Genomic DNA, 24284 nt, shown 5'->3' with positions numbered 1-24284 from the left:
TCCTTTTTTTTTTTTTTTTCCTCTGTCTTGCTTCTGTGATTTGACAGAGTTCAGTGTGTGAGGCCTATTGTTATGTTTCAGTAATGGGAGCTTTCAGCTGTGTTTAGAAAAGAGCTTGACTTTATGTAGAAGAGATCTGTGTGAAGAATTTCCATGTAGCTGTTCAGTCTGAGTTGAAATGATTTAAAATGCACTGTTTCATTCATCTGCGAAATTATTAGCCTGTAATTAGTTCCTCTACTAGGGCTGATCATTCTTGCTGGGATTCATACCCATCTGATGTGGACCATTACTGTGGCAGTGATTATGTGCCAATATAGACAAGAATGACAAGCTAGCAGCAAAAAGTTACATACTAGTAGAATTGCAGTAGAATTGTAGTAGAATTGCAAACAGGGGACAAAATACTTATTTTTTTGCTTTTCTGTTAACAATTTGTAAAAGCTTCCCAAGATTACTTCCTGTGTTACAGATGTAGATCTTTCTGTGGGAAATTGTAGATTTTAAAATAGGTTAGGGAATAAGGATTAATAATGGACAGCAGGTGTTGCTTTAGATGGAGTTCAATAGCTGTGCATGGTTCACTCCTGTAATATAGGCAGTTGGGCTATAGATTGAAAATAGAGTTTCCATATAGAACCATGTAAGTGGGTTTAAAAGGTGTTTGGGACACCTGATTTTCAGATGTATGGCCAGTGTATTAGATTTGCTGGGGGCTCCTAATTCAGAGATAGCAAAGTCATAGTTTTATTACTTTTCTGCTTGTGGCAGGTGTATGTTTAGTTGTCCACAACACAGCTTATGTGTTCTGGTGATCGCACAGATGATGGGGGTCTGCAGAGTATTAACTTGGGCTTAGAAACATTAAGAAAATAATACAGAATGTCTTCAACACTAAGCAGAAAGATGATGCTGAGGTGTGGAGCAGTTCTGCTTTAGAATGTTCTCACAGGTCAAATGTTGGTCTGGTCAGTTTCTTCCCCTTCACAGTCAGTGGAGAGGTAATGCATCCTCCTAGAAAGGGGTTCAGAGTATGCATCTCACTGCTGAGTTTTCTGGAAGCATAACAAAACTGTGGTAGAGCTACTTTATCTTAATCTCCTTGTTCTATAGGCTGACAGTCATTTTGCCTGATTTTAGGCAAATTTCAGGATGAATTGACTGCTGAAAGAGTTTCTTTTCTACTGAATTGGTTTGGGACTTACAGTTGCTGCCTCATTCAGTGTCCAAAGTTTGGGAGTAATTCTCCTGCTCTGTCCTACCTCGTTGCCACTCCATAAGTGTTTACAAATACCAGTATTACTTACCATTTTGACTTGTCCATTTTTATTAATGCTACTAGAATTTTTGGAAAATAGTTCAAAACAAAGCCATTTTGCTTAATATCTCATTGTAACAAGACAATATTGCTTAAAATTATGATAATGAGCCTGAAACTGCCTGAAAATTGCAGAAAGATATTTTGTCTCTGAGTGGCACTGATTCAAGTTCCTGATTTCAGCTTTTTTTCTGAATAGTTGCATGCATAAAAACAGTAGAAACATGAATATAAAATATCTTTATGACACATGATGATAAATGTTTACATGAAAGGAAAAGAATTTGTCCAAATTAATTGGGTAAAACTTCTGTAGATTTGCTTTGTCTTCACAATGAATTAATATCAAACTCCTGTTCTGTGGCTTGGTTTGTTTTTTTTTTTAATATTTGAATGGTGGTGTGTTTGGTGGTTTACTGCTTTAAGGAGCACGAAGTCTTTAATTTTGTTTATCTATTTTATATGGACAAAAAAACCCCAACCCAACCCAAACAAAACAGCGACAACAAGAAGGCAAAAAACCCTACAACAAAGACTTCTCACAGTTCAGGGAGTCTTTTAAAATTATTTTATGACTACTCAATGATAACTTAGTTTAATAATGGAACATTTTTGACTACTTGTAAATAGTAGTCATAGTAACTTATGATAACTAGAGAAAAGGTAAAAAAAATGGCCTTTATGAATCATTTATGCTCTTTCCTAGTAAGCAGTGAAAGGATGTTTTGTCTGACTACAAACATTTGGTACTTTTTAGCATACCACTTCTTCAGTCTTTTCAAGATTAGTTTACCTCTTGATTTCTCCCTCTTCCATCTCCAACTTCCTTCCTCCTCACTCCCAACTGTCAAATATTGCTGTCTTTTCCGAAACAGAAGACTGAATTTGCAAGCATCTGTACTTCAGTATACTTGCTTTTTATTGCCACTTTATCAGTGTTAATTTGTAAGAATAGTCTTACGGCAGCTGAAGGGTGGTGATTATATAAAGTGCTGTTTTATAAGATGGATTGCCGAAAGGAAACAAAATAAGAAATGTTCAGTGTCTAGGAAAAGCAGTTTTACTTCTTCAGAAAGGGCTTTGCCTCCTTTCTTTTAAATAGTATAATACTGAAAATGAGTAAATGTGTCTTTGTTAAGTATGCTATTAACTTCAGCTAAATCGACATAATGTTGACAGTTATTATGACAACTGTTTAAAAACTAATTATGCTAATTAGAATGTAACTACTAGTAATTGCATGTATTCAAACAGCACACCAACACCCTTTTGTGTGTTTTATTCCCCAGATGCAAGGCAGCTATTTGTTGCCTGAGAAGCTGCAAAATCAGAGCTTAGATAATAAATGATCACAAACAAATAAAATGCATTCTTTAGAAACACTAATTAGTTAAGTGAATGACAGTATCAGTTGTGCTTGAACAGACCACATAATTAAAAAAAAGGCCTTTATTTAAAAGATTTATTTTAAAATTACAGGAAATTTTTTGAACTATTATTGTCTGTATTCAGTTTTATCCAATGAATATCAGGCGTAGCTGAATTTATTTTTAAATAAACTTTCTAGACAGCAAGAGGAACCTGCATCTAAAACTTGGAATGCTTTGAATTTTAGCTTTCTGATCAGGAATTCAGATTTTCAATGCCTAAGATTGTTGGTTGTGTCCGTGAGCAGCTATTTAATACTCTGCAAATTAAGAGTATGTACAGGGATGGCACTTGTGAGAAACATGAAGAAGGTATAATAAAAATTGCCTAAGTAGCTATTCTTGGGTCTTTCTCTAAAATCTCCTGAAAATAGTTAGCTAGATTTCAGTAACACTGAGACTGAACTGAGGAAGTTATTTGAATGTGTCATGGTTTAAGCCCAGATGGTAACTCAGAACCACACAGGTGCTTGCTCACTCCCCGTGGTCCCTTCCTCCCTCCGCTCCCAGAGGGATGGGGAGGAGAATCGAAAGAATGTAACTCCCATGGGTTGAGATAAGAACAGTCCAGTAGCTAAGGTATAACACAAACCACTGCTGCTGCCGCCAATAATAATAATGATAAGGGAGATAACAATGGAAGAGAATACAACCGCTCACCACCTGCCAACTGATACCCAGCCCAAGTAGTGGTCTAGCTGTTCCAGGTAACTGGCTCCAGTTCATGTACTGGGCATGACGTGCTGTGGTATGGAATACCCCTTTAGCTAGTTTGGGTCAGGTGTCCTGTCTCTGCTTCCTCCTGGTTTCCCCTCCTCCCTGGCAGAGCATGAGACTCAGAAAGTCCTTGTTCTGAGTAAGCATTGCTGAGCAACAACTAAAAACATCGGTGTTATCAGCATCGTTCCCAGGCTGAAAGTCAAAACCACAGCACTACACCGCCTACTAAGAAGGAGAAAAATGACTGCTACCCAGGACCCTAGGCCATTGTATAGATTTGAATACCGTATTCTTGTTGGATGTAAAGCCAGCTTAACTTCTAAGACTAACCACTGAGAATCTTTTTAAAATGCGAAGTATTTATTCCTATGAAATGCTAAAATTGCCAAGTAATGGTAGCAATTTCTTCCAGCTTTTAAGAAGAGTTCTTCTCCCTTGTGTTTTATTTCATTAGTTCCTTACCCATGAATATGTATTTGTGTTTATATTTCCTTGTCTGTATTTGCCTTCTAACAAATTCTTAATTGCAGTTCTGATTCAGTAGTTAGTTGTAATTTAGTAGTTGAGAGAGCTAAATGAACATTCATCTTCATAACCACTCCTTTACACTAGATATTAGTACAAAACAAAAGGCTGGAGTTTACCTGGTCCAGAGCCATGAAACTGTAATACTTTCTGACAAGCTGATGCAAGAAGTTAATAACTGGCCCCTCCATTTCACAAATACAGATGTATCTCTATTTGTCTATAACATTGTTTTTAAAATAGTCACTGCATGTTTGGGTTTAAAAAATATTTGTAGATTCAATTATTTGATACAGTTCTAAATACTTGATTCCTTTCCTAAATCGGTCTGATTAAAATTAGTGGCTTTCTAAGTTCTGATGCTTTGCTCACTTATTCTTGATGGATTACATAGAGAAGGCATGATCGCCAGGGATAAGTCTGTTAAAGATGTAAAGATCTTTTGATTTCTCTTGAATTGAGAACACATCTAGTGCTGCAGAATATCATTAGTTAATACTCTGATTGGAATATCATGGGAAAAGCACGTAAAATAATTTCTCATAGAAGACTGACCTAGGTTAAGAAGTCTTGCAAGGATATCCAACATATCTTCGAAGTGTATCCAATTTGTGGTGAAGTAGGTCGCGTTCCATCAACCTGTTAGCTACCAGCTGGCAGGATGTATTTGAGCATATTCTGGAACTGTAAGTACTTTGCATGGTTTGTTAGAGTTGAATTTAGATATAGTCCTCTTCTCTATCCTGTTAATGGTACAAAACCAGTAGAGATTGAATGTGTGTAGGAGCTAGCAATACATCCTTATTTTGCACATGGGTGCCATTCTTCAGTTTTTCAGGCACCCCATATAATGATCTCGTTCCCTCATGTGATAGTTTTCCATGAACAGTGAAGAGACTCACTAAGACCACTTTCTACTTCTAGATAATGAAGCCTGTTGCAATTATCTTCCTTAGCCTGTGTTGTCAGCTGAGCATGCCTTACTTTTTGAGGTTCTATTTGTTCCTGCAGGACCTGCACAGTCAAGATCAGTACGCTAGGTTAAGTGTAGTGCTTTATCCCTAGAACTGAAGCTTCTGACTGTTATGTTAGTAGAGACTCGAATAAGGGCTTATTCTGCTTGTCTGCTGTCATATTTGAGTTCTCTGTGTGTGGTGTTAGTGATAGTTATCTTACAGTGTAAAGTCTAGATGTCTTTCTGGGAATACAAGCTTTCTCAGCTTGTTGACAGACTTTGCTCAGAGGATAATCAAATAAATGTTATAATCTGTGATTAACAAGGAATGAGACTCGGGAATATATTGATGGACTTTCCGGGTCTTAGATCAAAAGCTTCTGCAACCCCTTGAAGGATTTATAGTGGTGAAAATGGGAAGGAGGATAAAGAGGGTAAAAAGGACATAGAGAGCAGGAAGTGAAGAAACTGCAAAAAGGACTATCAGAGGGATAGATTTAGGAAAATCTAGCTATAATGCTGTCTCCTTGTCCCTATCACAAAATACAGAAGAAAACTGACTACTGTGGTTTCGTTGTCTAGTCAGTTAACACATCAATTCTATAGTTTTTAACATTTAATGAGAAAATAATAAGTTGTAACTTGAAACTAATGTCACTCACAGCTCTGACTTAAAAATAAGGGAGATGAAGTAGGCATGGGGGAATACCATTATAAGTGCAGGAAAATGACTGTCTGCACTTCTGTCTGCATTCAGGATCTGAAGGCATAATAATACTTTTTATTGAAGGGGATTGCTCTTGTGAAGAATAACCACGTTGTGGGAAGTGTTGAATCTTACAGTGGAACAGCCAAAACACATTAAGAAGAATTATACAACTTTAAGGAAAAGTACATTAATACATTATTACATTGAGAAAATACTGTACCCCTGTTGAGATTAAAGGAAAAGGTTATAAAAAGGAAAAATGGGACATAATTTATCAAAATAAAGGAGAATAGATGTATCTTTGTTCAAATGATTTAAAAATAAAACAAGAATTTAAACCCTTCCAAAGTTTAATAATTGTAGTTGGAATGCAACTTTCCTATTATCGTTTTTGCACATGAACCAAACTTGTAAGTATTGAGACTACTCATAATGTTATTGGTGCTGTTATTGTTTTGCCATAAGGAGTTTTTAAGAATTTGCTTCCTTTTTCCGCATTCAGAATCTAAAATATTCAGTTGAGCTGACTGTTAGAAAATGCCTCAACCCAGAGAATTCTTCTTAACTTGTTCTCTCAGATATAGGGAACTGCAGACTTTCAGATTTAAAATAGCAAAACTCCTGTATGTTGTTGTTTGGCATTTCTTGGGCATATACTGAACAAGTAGTTCAATTCAACAGCTTTTTTAAAAAGGATGGACATTTTGGTACATATGCAGTTTTTCAGCTCTTGTTGAAAAGAGATCCATGAAAGAAACAGACTGTACTCATGATGTGCCTGTGCTTCAGAAATAAATTTATTTTATGCTATTGTTTACTTAGAGAAAACTTGGAAAATTGGAAGGCTTGCTGTCTTGGTTGGACTGGTGATTCATTATGTTTTTTGCTGAAATAAAACCCCATGCTATCTGATGCAAAAGACAACATCACTGAAGTTGAAATGTCTATTGTAACCAGTATTCTCCTATATGTTCTGTCTTTGAAAGGGGGGTTGATTACTTATTTAAAACATTTAAATAAGTTTGCTTCTTCAAAAAGTTTTTATTCTGATATTTTTATTAATGATTTGCTACCTTTCTGAGCCCTCTGAATGGCTAAGCCAGAAATGGGTTGGTGCAAGTAGTATTTTTTCTGGCAGGTGACGTGAAAACCCAAGGTATACCTATGTTGTCCATGGAATGTGCATCCTTTCCTCATGGCTACTCTTACATGTATAATTGAAACTGTTGGCAAGGTATATGTGCTTTAGTATGAAAAGGCAGTTTATTTTCAAGAACCTTAAGATATAATCAGAAAAAACATAGTAATATTTTAAAGAAACAACTACAAGGCATCTGTACTTATTTATGCATAAGAAATTCTTGCATTCTTATACTGACCTGTGGCTTGCCACTTACGTAGGTTCATCAGCTCCAGAAGAAGAGAATTAGAGTTCTGTTAAATAAGGAATTTTTGATTTCTCTGTGCTTGTGATGTGTATTCTGAGTAACACACAGTGGCTCAGAAGCATAGCAAAATCTTACATAAGTACCACTGGACCTAGTAGCTGGAGTGCTGTCTTGGATAAACCAGCCTGGCTTATTTGCATGTGTTTTCATGTAATGTGGTTAACGGGAACACAAATTGAATAGCACTCTATCAGTCCATGCAGTGCGTCTTGCCAATAGTCTGAAATATAAAAGAGAAGTAAAAGGAGTGATGTGCTTTGCTCTGTGTGGGAGGGTAGATTTGTAATACTGAAGGGGAATATAGGAAAATACTACCAAGAGCTTACAATTTTGTTGTCAGGCCAGCAATGCCTTGCCGCAGCTGGGGACTTATAGGAAGCAGTGCCTTGGAAACATTTGGCTGGTGAAGCTTGTCTGTTTTCTTTTCCTGAGGGATACTACTGGTTGTTATACTGAGTCCTGAAAAGGAGATGTTGGTTTCACATGGAGCAGTTGTTCCATACTTTTTCTAAGCCCTTAAAAGGGACATTAGGCAAATGGAGTGTAAATGGCTGTATAGACATAATACTGTAAGTTTTTCACTTTGAATATTGAAATGTGTATTGTTTAGTGTCTAAAATTAGATGTGAATTATTATGTCATTATTAGTAGTTAATGATGATGTTATGGATGTTACTTGATTATGTTAGATTAATTAGTTTCTCAGTATTGCAATGTATGTTAATAATTATTAATTGTCTTTATTAATCTCAATTTTAAACAAGGCACCTTTACCTCCTAACACCATAAATGGGAGAATTGCTTTCCCTGCTTCCTAAAGTAAGGTACAAGTTCATGTGATACCAATGTGTGGCTTCTATGGATAAATATCTTGGAAAGTAATAATGAAAAACACGCAGTGGATTTATTACCCTGTTCAGATAGTTTGTAATAAAGCTGGTCTGTATTCTCTCACTGACTTCTTAAATATACTTTCCTCTTAATTGAAAGGAACAAACCTTTCTATAGTTGTGTAAGAGGAAATTCTTGCTGTATATATTATAGAGCTACAGTTCTCTCCACTAGTCTCTGCATATAGACTAAAAAGCTGTCTGCTGCTTTGGGTGGATTGTAGCTATCTCTACCTCAGTGACAGTGTAAATGTGGGTCTGTCAATTTTGGCTGCTAATTTTGATGAAATGTCTCACTTCCAATGCTGTAGCTGATGTCAGTGACACTTCAGAGAGCAACAGAGCTTTCAGAACTTGAAGAAACAAGAGGCAGATGGATAAAGTGTTTCCATAGTCTTTTTTTTCCCTCAGAAAACATTAAAAGCATTGCATTAAAGAAAACTTGGGAGAATGTCACTGTAGGTAGTGATACTATAAGTGTCTGATTTATGTAAGATGACTAGGTGTTGGTCACATAAAATTCTTTACAGATTATAGTAATTGTGATTCTCTTCCAGAATGTTTTTTCAAGCTGATACAACAAATAGGTGCACATAATCCAGGTCTGAGTATCATAAATGCCTTTGGCTTTCATGCTTCTGTAACTTCACTTGATGATCTGGGATTCATTATGATTTCTAATGAAATCCTTTGTCCCAACAGCATTGTGGAATGACATTATGGAATTTTTGATGAGGCTATACATATATGTACAGGAGGGTTAAAAAGTTTTGGGCGATTGTTTTTAAACAGATTTTTTTTTGTGTGTTGAATAGACAAAAATGTAGTCTGTTATAGGATATTTGAAATTCAATGTTGAATACTGAGTAAATTCCTTTAGGAACTGAAGCTATTTTCAGAATGCTACAGAACAGAAAAGTGATCTCAGTGTTATGATTTCTTACTCACATGCACAATATGATTATTTTGGTGTGGCACATAAAAGGTGGCTCTTACGACCATTCAGAAAGGTAACTTTGGGCTCCTTTGTGAAATTGTAGTGTAATTTTCCCTTGACAATTTGTGCTCTAAGCTATCCTTAAAAGTAACTTCAGAAGGCTTCAATATAAAGTTTTTGTGTTTGAAAACTTTGAGACCCATGGTGTGTCTTGAGAAGAAATAATCAAAGTGGGATCTGCCTCTGAGAGATGGTCGAAGATGTTGCTGGAATTTCATGCACATTTCATTCAGAGGATAGGGAGTTTATGCTGCCCTGGACTCTGAAAGACTTTAGAGAGTCAGGTCTGAAGTACTGTTCCTAGAAGGCTTGATATTCTTGTGGGTTTGCATGGATCAAATAAATCTTTGGGATCAAGAGCATACATGTGACAGACTTTTTTTGAGATGAGGTTTCTGAGTGTTTTCTGTTTCCTTTTAAACCTGATGTTTGCCTTTAGACTGCAAGGAGAAACAAATACTGTTTCTTTGCATGGTGAGCAGCTTATCATGAATACTACTGAATCAAAAGAAGTGTGACCAACAGGTTGAGGGAGGTGATCCTGCCCCTGTACTCTGCTCTCGTGAGACTTGTAGCACTGTGTGCAGTTCTGGTGTCCTCAACATAAAAAGGACATGGAACTGTTGGAACAAGTCCAGAGGAGGGCCATAGGATGATCAGGAGCTGGAGCACCTCCCGTATGAAGATAGGCTGAGAAAGTTGGGGCTGTTCAGCCTGGAGAAGAGAAGGCTGCGTGGAGACCTCATAGCAGCCTTCCAGGATCTCAAAAGGACCTGCAAGGTTGCTGGAGAGGGACTCTTCATTAGGGGACTGTAGTGATAGGACAAGGGGGAATGGGTTTAAAATTGCACAGAGGAAATTTAGGTTAGATAAAAGGAAGAAACTGCTTACTGTGACGGTGGTAAGACACTGGAAGAGGTTGCCCAAAGAAGTGGTAATAATACTCCATCCCTGGCAGTGTTCAAGGCCAGGTTGGACAGAGCCTTGGGTGACATGGTTTAGTGTGAGGTGTCCTGCCCATGGCAGAGGGGTTCGAACTAGATGATCTTAAGGTCCTTTCCAACCCTAAGCACTAGTTGTAACACCAAATACCCCCGCAGAATAGAAAGCTTCTAGTTAATTCCAGTGTGCAGTGAGGAAGATGAACTATTGGGTTACTGAAGCTTGGATATCAGGAATCTCTGCTACTTTTGTATGAGCCTTTGCATTTGTGGTGAGAGACAAACACTTTTGGGGGACAGGTAGGAAGAGTGAAGATAGAACCATATTTTTGTCCCACTTTTCCACCTTTCTTCAGTGCTATGCTTCACTAATAATTTTTTAAAAAGCTATCTCCTTTATCTTCTTTTCCTATTAATTGTGTATTAGCCTTATCCAGCATGATGTGCCACCACAATTCTTCTGGCAGGAGACCTATAGAAGTTGAAAACTGGATCTTAAAAGTTTGAACTGGAATGATTAGAATGATAAAATAGTAACTGTTGAATTGGCTAGCTGTGATGTAAAGACTGGAATATGTAGAAAAGACTTGGATGATGATCTTGAACTTGGCTGCAGAGGTTAGGTCTGGTTTGATGCGTGAATTTTTGTGTGTATGTGCTGCATGCACATATATATGGTTGCCAAGTTAACTTGCACTGCTTCTGTTTGAAATTTTCACATATGCAAAAGCAGGGTTTGCATGAGTTTGTTTCAAAACTGTTGTAACTCTTATTGTAACATCTAACAGGGCACACTCTGGTTTGTTCTAGTTATTTCTCTTTTCTCTAATGTGCTTAGAGAAAGGCTGAATAGGAATTAGTGTTAAACGTTTCCATGTTTTTCCATTCCTGTACTTGTAAACGCAGATATCTCTAGTTACACTGGGTCCACTTACCTGGGCTTCTGAAGATAGCTCTTAAAATATTTTCATTTTTCTACCAGCAGTCATTTGAATTGCTTATCAGTGAACAAAAACACAATTAAAATCTCCCTTTTTTTTACCAGTGCTAAGGAAAAGCCATTCTTATTCTTTTGGACTGCCTTAAGGATGATACAAACTTATCAGAATGTAAGGCAATTACTGCACTGCTTCTTATCTATTCTAAGCATCAGATTTTTCACATTTGAGAAAATAATTAAAAAAAAAATCAATGGTGATTTGATGATGTATTTAAGGCATAGGAAATAGCCCTGACAGAGATAGATTTAGAGGGTAGAGTACAAGTGAGTTGTTACGTGGTATGTAATAAATACGATTTGTCATATGCTGCCACCATGTGTAGTATGGAAGAGGCAGCCACACATGTATACATAAAATTAAATCTGCATTGTAAAACTGCAGTTATGTGTATATATATATTCATATGCCCAATTTTTATCTTTTAATTGGGTGATTTCAGTAATCACAGTAATTTCTAAATTCTTAGTTCTGTCAGTCAGTATTCTTTTCCAAGTGAAGCAATATGATTAATGTAAAAAAATAGCAGTTGAATGAGGAAAAAACCCAGTCTAAATGTGTGTAATTGTCCTGAAAACTATCTGCTACAATGTTTCTTTTCAGCTTTAATTAAACATGTAGTTCGGAGTATGTATCTAAATCAATTCTGAAACATGCCTTCCAGTACCTTCTCATATGCCTTTATAAATTGCAACATAAGCAGAGAAAAGTGCCACTTCTAGAACTGACAGTGAATGTAGCTTTCATTGAAAGGTAGTTTTGCACTTTTCTGTTTGGGATTAATCTCATCTTCCACTGGAAGGCAGTCTTCTCTTTGTTTCATTCTCCTGCCTTCCAGTATTATTTAGGTAGCTAGTCTTTAGTTTCTTTGAAAACGAAGTAAAACTTGTACCCTGTTTGTCTGTAGCTGGAAAATTTATTCATGCAGGAAACATCTTTGCTTTGCCTGCTTATTTTTTCTGTAAATTGTCCATGTACACAATTATAATTTTTGTGAAACTTGCAGTGATTTGTTTGGTTGTGAACCTCTTGCATCTATGTCTGTCAGAGATATGTTACTTGGAGGTATGACTTTTTTGTTGTTTTTCAAGTAATGAATTCATGGAATTTTGAATGCTTTGTAGACCTCTTGGTTAGATGGGATATAACACTTCTTTCATCTGCATTAGTCATTTATTTGTAGTCACATAAGCTAACATGATTGTTGAAATAAAACCAACTAAACCAGCATTACTTACTTTTAACAGAACTTGTAAATTGTGCATAAGGAGGTTTGTATTTCAGTGATTAAAATAAAACTTGGGTAAATCTGTAGGTTGGGTATAGAAATGCAAACACCTTGCAGCTGAAACCTGTGGCGTGGCATGAGAGGCAAATTATAAGGTTTTGCCTCTCACCTTTGAACCTGGGCAATCTTTGGCTATTGCCTCAAATTAATTTTTGCTGTGCTCACTGAAAGCATAACAGCAGCATTTAAATTGTGATACACTTGTCTCTGTCTTCTCTGGAAACAGAGAAACACAGAAAAGTCAGGATGTGACTGCACTGGGATGTGAATGACAGGGTTAAAATTTTAAAGTGATTAAAAGAAGAAAGAAAAGATGACATTTTGAAATAGAAATGGAAAAAGAGGAGCACTGGGAGGAACCCAGAAGGAGGTACCTGTATATCCTTATGTAACTAATATTTTCCTTTAGTTTCACATACATGAGGGATCTATTAACTTTTCAGTCTGCTGCTGTAAAGTGGCAAAGTTCTCACCAGGTCCAGCATGCTGTTCAAAGAGGTGTCATAAATTAATTCAGAAGAGTTGATCAGCCTTTGTTACAGAAGAGGTCAGACTTGATGGTCACAATGCTCCCTTCTGGCCTATGAATCTATAAATTTATCAGTGTGCTTGATTTTCTTATCTCAACCTTGTGGAACTGTAGTTTTGGTCAATGCAAGCTTCTCCTTTGTGGACAGAAATACAGCTCTGATCCTGTAACTGAAACTGGTAATGGCTAATCTGAAGCCATTCACCTGGTGTTAAGGATGAATTTGGAGCTGGAGATACGGAGATTCAGGGAAGGGGAAATGTCCAGTTAATGTGTAACTCTGATAAAAATTGACTGGTTTTGTCTTGGTTTGTTGTTCTTGTTTTTTTTTTTTTTTGGGGGGGGGGTGTTAATAGTATATTTGGAGGGCTCAGAAAAACATAGCTTACCAAAAGTGCTGAAATTTTCTTTCTCTTTTATTACAACAAGTGTAAAATAATGTTAATGCATTTCAGTCATATGAAGCAAAGCTGGGGAGGAAGGGAAGGAGATACGGCAGTGTTTTCTTACTCTGTTCTTCAGATAAACTGTTACTGCTCACCGTTATCCTTCCCAGCAATCCTTCATTTTTTGTTCTAAATGCTTTTGCCCCTACTATGGAATTTACTACTATGGAATGTAGTACTACTATGTTTTTAGTACTATGGAATGTACATGGATCCCTTCTCGAAATGATGCAGTCTGACAGGAAATCAATATTTTTTTTTCATTCTAGATTTGAGGGTGTGATTGTCATAATCCGCATCTTAGACTGTTAATGGGTTAATAGTGTGTGTGGGGAAATCAATGAATAGCTAATAGCAGTGTGTGTGTGTGTGTGTGTGTGTGTGTGTGTGTGTGTGTGTGTGTGTGTGAATCAATCTTTTGCTTAACCAGAATCATAGCTGGTTCTCTTGTCAAAGAGAAGTCCAGTACCTATTTTTTCCTCCTTAGAATCTGTGTTTTCAACGTAACCTTCTCGTGTTCAGCACCGCGTTTTTGAGAGAGGGTTGTTTTCCTTGCTTCGGTCAGGTGAGGTGAGGTGAGGTGATGTGGCGCCTGGCTACCTGCCCAAGGTCACACACAGCCTGACCCGCTACCTGCGGCTCTCGGCGCCCTGGGGCACTCCGCCCGCCGTCTGTCCGCCGTTCTAAGAAGCTTCGAATAGGAAGCCCTATTGCCTGGAGGCGCAGTTTCTCATAAGGTGCTATTTGATGTATAAAAAAACTCTTGCATTATGCAAGTGAATGAAAACTCCCAGGCAGGCAAGAGCTGAACGGTAGCTGAAACAGAACGACACAGAGGAGGTAAACGCGCTGGAACACTGAGGCAGTGAGGTGGCGGTGCCGGCGGGCCGTGTGCGCCTGCCTTCTCTCTCGCCTCAGGACGGGCCGGGCGGGGAACGACTGGCGGGACCGGTGCCCTTTCCCGCCGCGCCCCCCTCCCGGACACATCCCGACCCCAGGTGAGACGTCTCAGCCTCAAAGGGCTGGGGGCAGGGGCCGGAGCGGACCGAGCCGGTTCCGTTGTTTCCCCCGACTGCCACCCCTCAGATCCCCCACCTCACCTCCGGCCCGTGCTCCGCGCGCAAGGCTGCCCCATTGGCGCTCGCCGAAGTTGCCGGGGTGCACAACTCGCGCGGTCACGTGCCGCGGCGGCGCCAATCGGCTCGGCCGTGATGTCAGCGTTGAGCAGCTGCGGGGATGCGGAGCGGGGTCCGGGCAGTCTGGCATGGCCAGGCGGCGCGCGGCGTGAGGGCGGCGGAGCGGAGCCATGGACGAGCCGGGCATTCTGCGCAGGCGAGGGCTGCAGGTAGGAAAGTTGCCGTCACCGGCCGCGAGGCGCAGGGGCGTGCCGGCGGGTCCGGCGGCAGCGGCGCACCTGTGGGCGGCAGCTGCGCCAGCGGTGGCCCTAGCGGGCAACGTTCGGGGCGCGGCGGCAGCGCCTGCCGAGGAGTTGTGCGCCGCGGCGGCGGGCGGCTCCCGGGAGCAGCCGTAGCGCTGCGGTCTTGTTCTCCCCGTTAGAGCGCTCTGGAGGTGGGGTATCGACGGCCATTACCTGGGGGAGAAAGTTTCGCCTGCTGACGGCTCTCTGGGCGTCTGCGGCATACTTTGTAGAATGAGAGCGTTGCCGTTCGCAGACAGCTTTTGGCTGACTTTTTCACTGGTGTTCATAAACGCAAGAAGATTACATATCCCAAATAGAGTGTGGGTTATGGCCAAATGTTGGTACCGTATGTTGCGGGAACTCAGGACTTGAGCTCCTTTTGCATAACGTATTAGAAGCTTAAGTATATATATATATATATGTGTATATATATATAGGCAGAGAGCGTTTTAATAAAGAGCATGTGACAACAGTCGAGTGTAGGGTACAGTTTTTTATCGTTTCACCAAAATGGAGCACCACCTCAAACTACATTATTCTGGCCCATTGTTTAGAAAGCCCCTTTGCCCAAGTCCTCTTAGCGATGAATGTACTTCCTTTCTTTTGTTTTCCTTTACATCCGCAGTGTTTCAGTGGGAGGAGGGTGAAGAGGAAAGCCTCCTTGAGTTTGAGATCTTTAGTCTTAAGTACTGTAAAACCCACGTACAGTGTTTAAAATGCGCTGAACTTGTGTAGTTCTGAACTTTTCAGAAGGATGCCCTTTCTGATTAGTGCTCTCGACTTGATGCTGATTAACTGTGACAGTTTTTATTAGATGGCTGAATACAAGTAGAATCTGTAGCCCGTGTTGTTACATAGCATAGAGAAGTCCTAAATCTCTCGGGACCTCTTAGTCTTTTAAGAATCCATTAGCTTTTCTTTAACTTTTTGTGTGATAGCATTTGTCTCTGAAAGGTGAATAACTTTCATGAAAAGATTCTGAGATTTTGCTTAGTCCTCAAATCCTGAATCGTTTCAGTCAATGGATTGTAAAGTGGGAAGGAGAATCTGTGCTGCAGGTTGGGACTGCTAATGACAGCTTTTAAAGGAGAAGATTTAAAAATTTAAAGAGGTGGATCTTCACAGAGAAACCGGATTTCCTCCTGTTAAACCTGTTGTAACCCATTGAGCAGCGTAAACCGGATTTCTGCCTTTTGACAAGAACTGAACAGCAGCCTGTTCTGATTAAGGGGTAACTTAAACTGTAATGTGAAAGCCCATTGTTGAGTCCTGCAAACATTATTTTTTATTTTTTGGTATGTGTTTATTGTCTGCAACTTCAACAAAATGATTTTGAATGAATACCGAGAATATTTCACAGAATACTTGATTACCTCTTTGTATGCTTACATGGTCACTTGAGAGCATTAAAAGCTATCTAGTGAATAATCCCAGTACCAGGAAGACCAGTTCACACTTGCAGTGCATGCAGTAATAAACTGGAGCTGTTTTTAAAGATCTGTACCTCATGACTGTCATCAGAATCTAGGATTCTAGGGTGGAGAAAAAGAGGCAGTTGGTTGAACTTGTATTAGTTGGCATGCTGTCATCTAGAGAAAGATGGAGGGGAAGAAATCCTATTTACACTCAAGTTGTATTCCTTAGACCCTTAACTGAATCTGTCTTTGTATTGTCCTCTTCCTTCCCTTACATTCTGCTACCCTATGCTTTTGTCTTCATCAGTTGTCCATGCAACTAGCTTTAGAGACTACTATGTTGAATTTGAGAGCTAGAAAGCAGCTGATATGACATGTGACATGGAGCGTAGCTGCTGTTTAATTTTTGTTAGTAAATACTGATTAGGTGAAGTCTCCCAAGTTGTTTGCTTGGCTGACATTTGCTTTTTATAGTACATCTCAAAATAATGAGTTGGTTATTTTATAGTAGTAGTATATGTTCTTACCAGAGGACAAAACCCTAAGTAGTTCCACCATTGTGCTGTTCTCTGGGATTAATCCAGGTATCTTCTGTCTCTGTTTCTTTTTTATATGTTACTGATCCTTTCCTTTAAAGGCTATTGAGAATATTCTGAAAGGGATTAAAAAAAAAAAGAAAAAGAAAAGGTTCTGGGTTAAGGCTGTTCTGAGATCTTCAATGAAAGGTCAGCTAACTTCATGTGACTTTGTCAGTTCTTTTGGTTAGAAGTAGAAGTGATTTTGCTTAAGAGCTGTGAGTTTTCTTAGGTTAAGGTGCATTTAAATTAAACCAGTCCTATAATGCGAAACAGCACATGCTTAAATTAAAAGCCAAATCGGTGCAACTGCTGTTTTTTTTGTGTTTGTACACAATTTGCTTCAAAGCTTGATTTGCAGGACACACAACGCATTTCCTTTTAGATGGGAACCCGATGTAGTTGTATATAATGCTATGTACCATCATGCTGTGTTTAAAAAAAGCCAGGAAGCAGCTTGAATTGAATCTCAAAATATAAGCCTTAAGTAAATATGTAGACATGGATAAATCTTGTTTTGGTTTGATATGTGAAAGGCTTTTCTAGTGCTCAGGCTTCTAGGTGAGAATCTGAGCTTTTAGTTTGTTGCATCTTGAATACCTACACCTAGTTAATCTTACTACAGCCTCTTCCTATATGTTCAGTTATTTACATTAGTTGTATTCATAGAGGAATAAAAGCTTCTGAATCTGTAGTATCTGTTCCTGTTTGATGAGTGGTTTCTGAAGTTTTGATTACAAAGAATGCATTTTGTTTCTAAGAAATGTCAGGAGAAAATTGAGTATTTCTTCCAACTTCTGAAAATGCTAAATGTAATTTAATGTGGACTGAAATAGTTCTATCTTGAAAATAAGTTTAACACTCCTCCCCCTAAAAACAGCTAACTAGTACTTGCATATTTACCATTCTCAATTGCTTTTTTTTGCTAACAGCCTATGTTTCATCTTTCTTGTGTGAATTTGTCTAGTAGGTGTTTGTCTGAGCAGTGTGTTTTATCCTGCCTTAGACCAAAGACTCCAAACTGTCTGAGCAGTGTGTTTTATCCTGCCTTAGACCAAAGACTCCAAACCCACTTGATGGTGGGTATAGGTAACACATTTATTTCCTTCAGTCTGTAAAAAAGATATGGGAATGTGGGAGAAATCTCACTGCCAGATGCAGCTTCAGTTATGCTACCAGAGCTGATGAAGCTTTCTCTTTGTTGAACAGATGCTTTGGGCCTTCCCTTTTCCTTTTGCTAATTTCGGTTCTGCCTCTTAAAGTGGCTGGTAAGCAGTGTCTTTTAAATCTTGGGGTAGTTACATGAGCTTTTTTAATTAGGCTTGCAGAAGAATTGACCAACAGCAGAGAAATTAGCTATACATGAAACCTCCCAAATGTCAAAGAAAATGGTGTGTATGTTTGTTTTCTTGTCTCTAGGTGTGCTTTCTCTTTTTTAATGCTGAGAAATTTTCATGGAGATATAAGGCTTCTTGAAATTCAGGATGACTGATTACATTAAGTTTGCAGAGGCAGGATTACAGCCAACATGAAAAATTCCAATTGAAGATCTTCTAATACTGTACTTCAGGCATTGATTTGGGGAGGGGGTGAGGTAGAAATAATAAAAAAAAGCAAAATTCAGATTATTGCTGTAGAAATGAAAACACGCAGTGTAAATACAAGTGTGGAGTAAATGGAGTGTTGCTGTTCTGACACAACTGAGGCGCCAGTTTATACTATAGTTTATACTAGTTTATACTATACTATATATAGCCATATATTTCTAGAAAAGATGACAAAGGGTACAGTCATTATCTAACCTTGACTACTCCTTTCCTGAACCTCTGAAATCCTTTGGTGAGCTCAGTGGTGGAATCTGTAGTGATTTGAGCTGAGCTTGGTTGTGTTCTAAGACTCGAAGGAAGCCAGCTTTGGAGTGGTCCATGCACTTGTTCTCTCCTGTTTCTGAATCACTTGGCTTATCCCCAAAGTTGGCTTGTGGTTTGTTTGTTCTGTCTGACTGTCTGTCTGTGTTTCCATGTGTCCATCTGTCCATCTTCCTCCCTTCCGACCCTGTTTAGTTAGTAGGAATAGTAGCTGCATGAAGGATAGCAGCTTCTGATTGAAACAGTTTTGTGGAGTTTTGTTTGTTTGTTTGTTTTCAATGCCATGCATAGTTCTCGGTTTGACATTTTGTTAGCATTGGCTTTTACTCACTTTGTCACAATTAATGAAACTAGTAGTTTCCCATGTTTTCTTTTGAAAGTTTTTGTAAGATGCTTTGTTCAAATTTGATGCAGTTCTGACTGTGATGCTGCTTTATGTCATGCTTAACATAATGATTTGAGACTTGTTTTCACCAACTGATACACTATATTTGCTTTAAACTTCTTAAGCTAATGGTTTTATCAAAATTGCCCACAGGCTGTGCGATGCCATTAATTCCTTTTCCTATTAGATTGAAGCAATAAACTTTTTTTGCTTATAGCAGTGCCGGTTACCCATCTGAACATTAAAATTACATAAAAATCCGTAGATGATAGTTCTTTATTCACTGAGTGGTCCACCTATCAAATTGATGTCTCTCCAATTTAGAGACAAGGATGTTGTGTGGGACAGTGTTGAACACTTTGCACAAGTAGATGATGTTGACTGCTCTACCCCTGTCCACCAGTTCCATAGCCCCATCATAGAAGGCCACCAAATCGGTCAGGCAGGATTTCCCCTTAGTGAAGCCATGCTGGCTGTCACTGAGCACCTTGTTGTTTTTTATGTGCCTTAGCATGCCTTCCAGGAGGATCTGCTCCAAGATTTTGCCAGGCACAGAGGTGAGACTGACTGGTCTGTAGTTTCCCGAGTCATCCCTTTTCCCCTTCTTGAAAATGGGGGTTATATTTCCCTTTTTCCAGTCATCGGGATGACTGCCATGATTTTTCAAATATGATGGACAGTGGCTTAGCAACTTCATTTGCCAGCTCCTTCAGGACCTGTGGATGGATTTCATCAGGTCCCATGGAGTTGCACACATTCAGGTTCCTATGAGTATCTCAAACCTGATCCTCTCCTACACTGGGCCTAGGGTCTTCGTTCTCACAGTCCCTGAGTCTGCCTTCCAAGACTTGGGTGGTGTTGTCAGAGCCTTTGCCAGTGAAGATCGAGGCAAAGAAGTCATTCAGAACCTCAGCCTTCTCCAAATGCGGGGTAGCCAGTTCTCCTGAGAGCTTCTGGAGGGGGCCTACGTTGCCCCCTAGCTTGTCTTTTATTCGCTACGTACCTATAGAATCCCTTCCTGTTATCTTTCGCATCTCTAGCCAAGTTTAATTCTAGCTTTCCTCACCTGGTCCCTAGCTTCCCGGACAACATCCGTGTATTCTTCCCAGGCCAATCCTTGTGTAGGTGCTGTAAAAGAAAAGATTTCAAACATTTTCTGAAAATTTTATCACTTAAGTAATCAAACCCACAATCTTAAAGAAACTAATAGGTGGCCTTAGTTGAAAAAATGGGGCTTGTGACATAACTGGTAACCAGTAGTTCCTGGTACCAAACAACCTTCCTGAATTTCACTTTCAGCTGTCTGGAACCTGATAGTTTTTTTAGAATACTTAGCTTGCACAGAGCACTGAAGCGCATTAGTATGGTTGGACTTGGTGATCTTAAAGGTCTTGTCCAACCTAGTTGATTCTATGATTCTAATATGTTTAACTTCAAGCGTGCATATGTTTTTGCTTATGTTTTATGTATTTGAATATTCTCTACAGATAAATGATGCTTTTTTAAGTAAGGAAACATATATCAAAGTGCATTTCAACTAATACAGACTCCTCTCCTGTCCCATAATGTAACTTTATCTTCCTACGTAAAAAGAAAGGGAGACATGCTGAAAAGTGTATGAAATGGGTGCTTGCGTTAACTTCTGCTTTGAGTTCTTTTGATGTGAAAAGTTTTTTAATGTATTTTGTCTCTTTAAATTATGCCACAGAAGAAGGATACCATTTCTATTTCTCTGAAAAAGCCTAGTTATCCACATGTTCTGCAGTGCACTACATTAGGGAATTTAGCAGTCAGAAATTGTGTGCAGAACCTGAAAATAATCACTATCCTCTTGCATTTTCTGAATACAGCACTCACAGGTGCAGATGGAAAATTTAGGTTATGAGTGGAAAATTGATTTTGAACTCCAGTGCCCCTTATAAGCACTGTTTCCTAGTTTTAAATTTCTGTAATTTTTTCAAGATTATAGTAAATGTGGAAAAGTGCAGGAAAGGGAGGAGTTGTATAAATTAAAAATTAGCAAGAGCAAATGTCTATGATTTGCAAATACAGGGTAACAGCTATATTTATGGCGCTCTGGTTCTTTATTAGTTCATGGGCTGTTTCCTTTTTAGGTTCTTCAGGACAATGTAGTGTGTGTTTAAACATAGAAGATTATCACTGTTTATTTGATGTAAACAGAATAATGATCAAATACATGTTATTAGTCTGTATCTGTGACTGAAAATTCTAAATTGCCGATTTTAACTTTCAAACATGAAGCTGAATAGCATTTTTTTTTTTTTTTTTTTTTTTTTTCCCATATTTGCTCTTGTCTGTAAGCTACAATTCAAACTTGTTCTTAGGACAAGGTTGCCAAAATCTACAGTTTTGTTGGTTTGGTTGGCGAGAGAGGAGAAGATCTAACGTCAAACGTATCATCTTTATCACTAGGTATGGCATGTTACTGTGTGTCCTTTGCTTTGCAGTAGTCATAAGAGATTTAAGTCTGACAAAGCTATTTTTCTGAGATGGCTGCAAAGACCTCATTGTGTTTCTCCATGACCTTCCAAAAATAGCACTCTCCAACTTAGTTCAAGAAAGCAGCTGCTCAACTAGTGTAACATCTTGATTGGTTCAGTTGGCTCAATCTTCATTCAGTTTCACTTCTCAAATAGCATTTGGTTGACATCTTTGTCTATGCTCTTAGGACCCTGCATAGATCTTAATCTTTCAGTATAGATTTCTTTCATGAGTCTTCGGATTTTGGTTTGTTCATGTTGCTTGCTACTTTCTCTGCAAGTAATGCTAACTTTGTTTTTCTGCTGTTTGCCTTCTGGCTTTTTTACATTCCCTTTAAGATGGCAAAATCCTATTCTTTTCTGATTGAGATTGTAGCTGAGGGCTTGCTTATTTTTGAGCATCTGTGACAAGACTGTGTAAGAGCTGAACTTGGCATCTCATTTTATAAGGTGTTTGGGGTTTTAAAATAGAATTATAACAAAACAACCACTTTTTTTGGGGGGCATGCATTTTCTCCCCTTCGATTCCTATGTATTTATTTATGTGTGTTTAGGACTGATGTCTGTTTAATGGTTTCTGTAGCACCTTATGACTCTTGCTTTGCTTTAACAGTAAAAATGGAACATTCCAGTTAGTTTTTTAGTACTGCTGCAAAAATATAGTCGTGTATTGCCTGTTTCACCCTAAGACACCTTGAACAATTTCAGTATCATTTTTCTTTGATGTGGAGTCTATATGACAAATCAATACTAAGCTATTCCGATGCTGAGCCCAGTAAAGCTTGTCGGAATTATAGGTATGTGAAGTGTGTCTTCCTGTCTTCAGGCTCTGAGGAGATGCAGGCACTTATAAGTTGATGCATTTCCACAAAGGAGCTATTCTGGAAAAAAAAACCAACCCATATTTAAAGCATTTATTTTTCATGTGTATTCCCTCTGGCATCACTCAGGAAATGCAGTAACTGATGAGAATCCTGTCAGATATTAATTCTTGCCCTTTTCTCCTTCAACATGGCCCAATGTTCTTTGTTCAATACTGTAATGATTGTGTTCAACAGGATGCAGTTAGGAAGAAGAGGGCAGTGCCATAACTAGCAGTGCTTATGGGAGAGTATCTGGCACATTAATGTGTTAGACTGCCAAGCAATTGGAACAAACCTGTTAGTTAGAGGTTATTGTTATGCAAAATCTAACATTTATGTCTGCTGCAGGAATGCAATATAGAAAGTCACTTCAGGTAAATTTTTCCTTTGCCGGTAGCTTCTGTTGCTGGACAGCTTAATGGATGCAAGATACAGGCCCAACCTTTGATTTCTTTTCTCTCTGGGAGATAGCTTTCAAGAGTTTGTTTTCTTACTGTTTAAAATCAAAGCTACACATGTATGTTTTTCTCTTGGCTTGTTTTCCAGCCCTGGCTATAAGGATTGCCAGATGTACCATAGATATACCATAATGCAACAGTCTTTGTCAAATAACTGACAACACATTACTTTTTTCTTTTTAAAAAAATCTATAACTAGATAGAATTCTTTCTTACTTATTATACTTTGGCTCTGCTGTGAGGTAGCTCTATAACAGAAACAGCTTTCTTGATCAGCATGTAGAGCTTGGTACAGTGTGTAGTTAAGTATTCCATTGAAAATCTAAATTTAAGGCAGCGGAGATCAGCAAGAAATGAACATCATACTGTTTTTTCAAAAAACCCTAACCAACCCCCAGTAAACCCCAAAACATTTCACACTTACTTGAATCCAAAGCTGAGAAGGAAGAGCTGTGTGTTAAAATTTGTAACTTGGTCCTGCCTCCACACTTGGCACAATGAATTGCCTACTGTCTGAAGATCTTGGTCTGTTTTACAAAAATAAGTGTTTTAAATTCAGAGTATTTTAAATACTCATGGAGACTATGGTGAGAAAAAATACTACATTGTTTGCTACCTCTCACACTGGTGCAAGGCTTATGTATGTTTTTGTCTTGTACTGCATTTTCAGAAAGGTAAATTCCCAGCTTCTGCACCTTTGTCTGGCTCTGCCTAAATTGATCCTCTTACTTTTGTCATCAGTCTGTTGTGTTTTTGCATGTCACCTTGAGTAACTTGATTTTTCCATGCTGTCTATCCTTTAAATGTTTGTGAGTTTTTGTTGCCATTCTGTTGTAAGCAGAGTATGTTTTGCTATCTAGTTTTGTGATATTTATTTGGGAACAGAATACATGCAGTCTTCCTCCTCCCCTGCAATCCTAGTTACCTCTTTCTGCCTTTGTAGAATCAAATTCTTTTAATGCCTTAAATTAAGCTTTATGGGAAAAAGGCTCTTACTGCCTGTAAAGGTAATACTCTTTTTCCCTTTTTCGTAATAGTGAAAAGATGATTAAATAGTCTGCAGCTGTAACACTGAAAACAGGAAACTTATTTACCTTTTGAATGTCCCTAGGTTTTTCTGGTTTGCTTCTTCACAGTGTCTTGTTGTCATTGAAATGGGGATAGCATTTCATTATCATTTTGGTAACTTAAGGCACAGAAAGATTTATTTGTTCAAGACTGTAAGGTTATTGGTGACCTTGAATTTCCCAGTTGTCTGTTGTTACCCTGAACTCATAACCCTAGAGCAGCCTGTTTTGTTTCAGATCAACTATAACATAATACAGAAATGTCAAAATTCCATCTTCTAATACAATTCAAGAACTAATAGTATTAAGAATAAAATGACTGTAATACCTGGACAGAGCTTATCTAATCACCAGTTGTTTTCATTGAACATCTGTCTAATAGTCTTGGTAGTGTTCAACAGGTAATTAATGCTAGGAAGCTGTGTCTATGGGGAAATGTTACTGCTGAGTTTCTGAATTGTGTCATAATTAATGATAACTGGATAATATGGTGAATTAGTAGTGCAGTGATGCTATTGAAGTTTCGGTGCTGTGGAACTAC

At 38.5% G+C, this 24284-nt stretch overlaps 1 protein-coding gene across 4 annotated transcripts in view; it reads left to right on the top strand.

Moving 5' to 3' along the window:
* Window positions 1–24284, top strand: part of MAST4 (microtubule associated serine/threonine kinase family member 4) — a 272976-nt gene that overhangs the window by 74442 nt on the left and 174250 nt on the right. Inside the window, exon 1 of one of the 4 annotated variants that reach the window (XM_057405476.1) lies at window positions 14406–14536. The exons of 2 other annotated variants lie outside the window; for them this stretch is intronic. In XM_057405476.1, coding sequence (XP_057261459.1) covers window positions 14498–14536 — 39 coding nt within the window. In that variant the 5' untranslated portion in view covers window positions 14406–14497. Of the gene's footprint in view, window positions 1–14405; window positions 14537–24284 lie in introns of those variants that run through there. One more of the 4 variants, XM_057405479.1, reaches the window with a different exon arrangement.

This window comes from Pezoporus wallicus, unplaced genomic scaffold (assembly GCF_028554395.1).
Source record: "Pezoporus wallicus isolate ANWC-B61680 ecotype Strahan unplaced genomic scaffold, APGP_CSIRO_Pwel_v1 scaffold_2696, whole genome shotgun sequence".
NCBI lineage: Eukaryota > Metazoa > Chordata > Aves > Psittaciformes > Psittacidae > Pezoporus > Pezoporus wallicus.
Note: the sequence above shows the minus strand (reverse complement) of the source record. Positions and strands in the feature narration are given on the sequence as shown.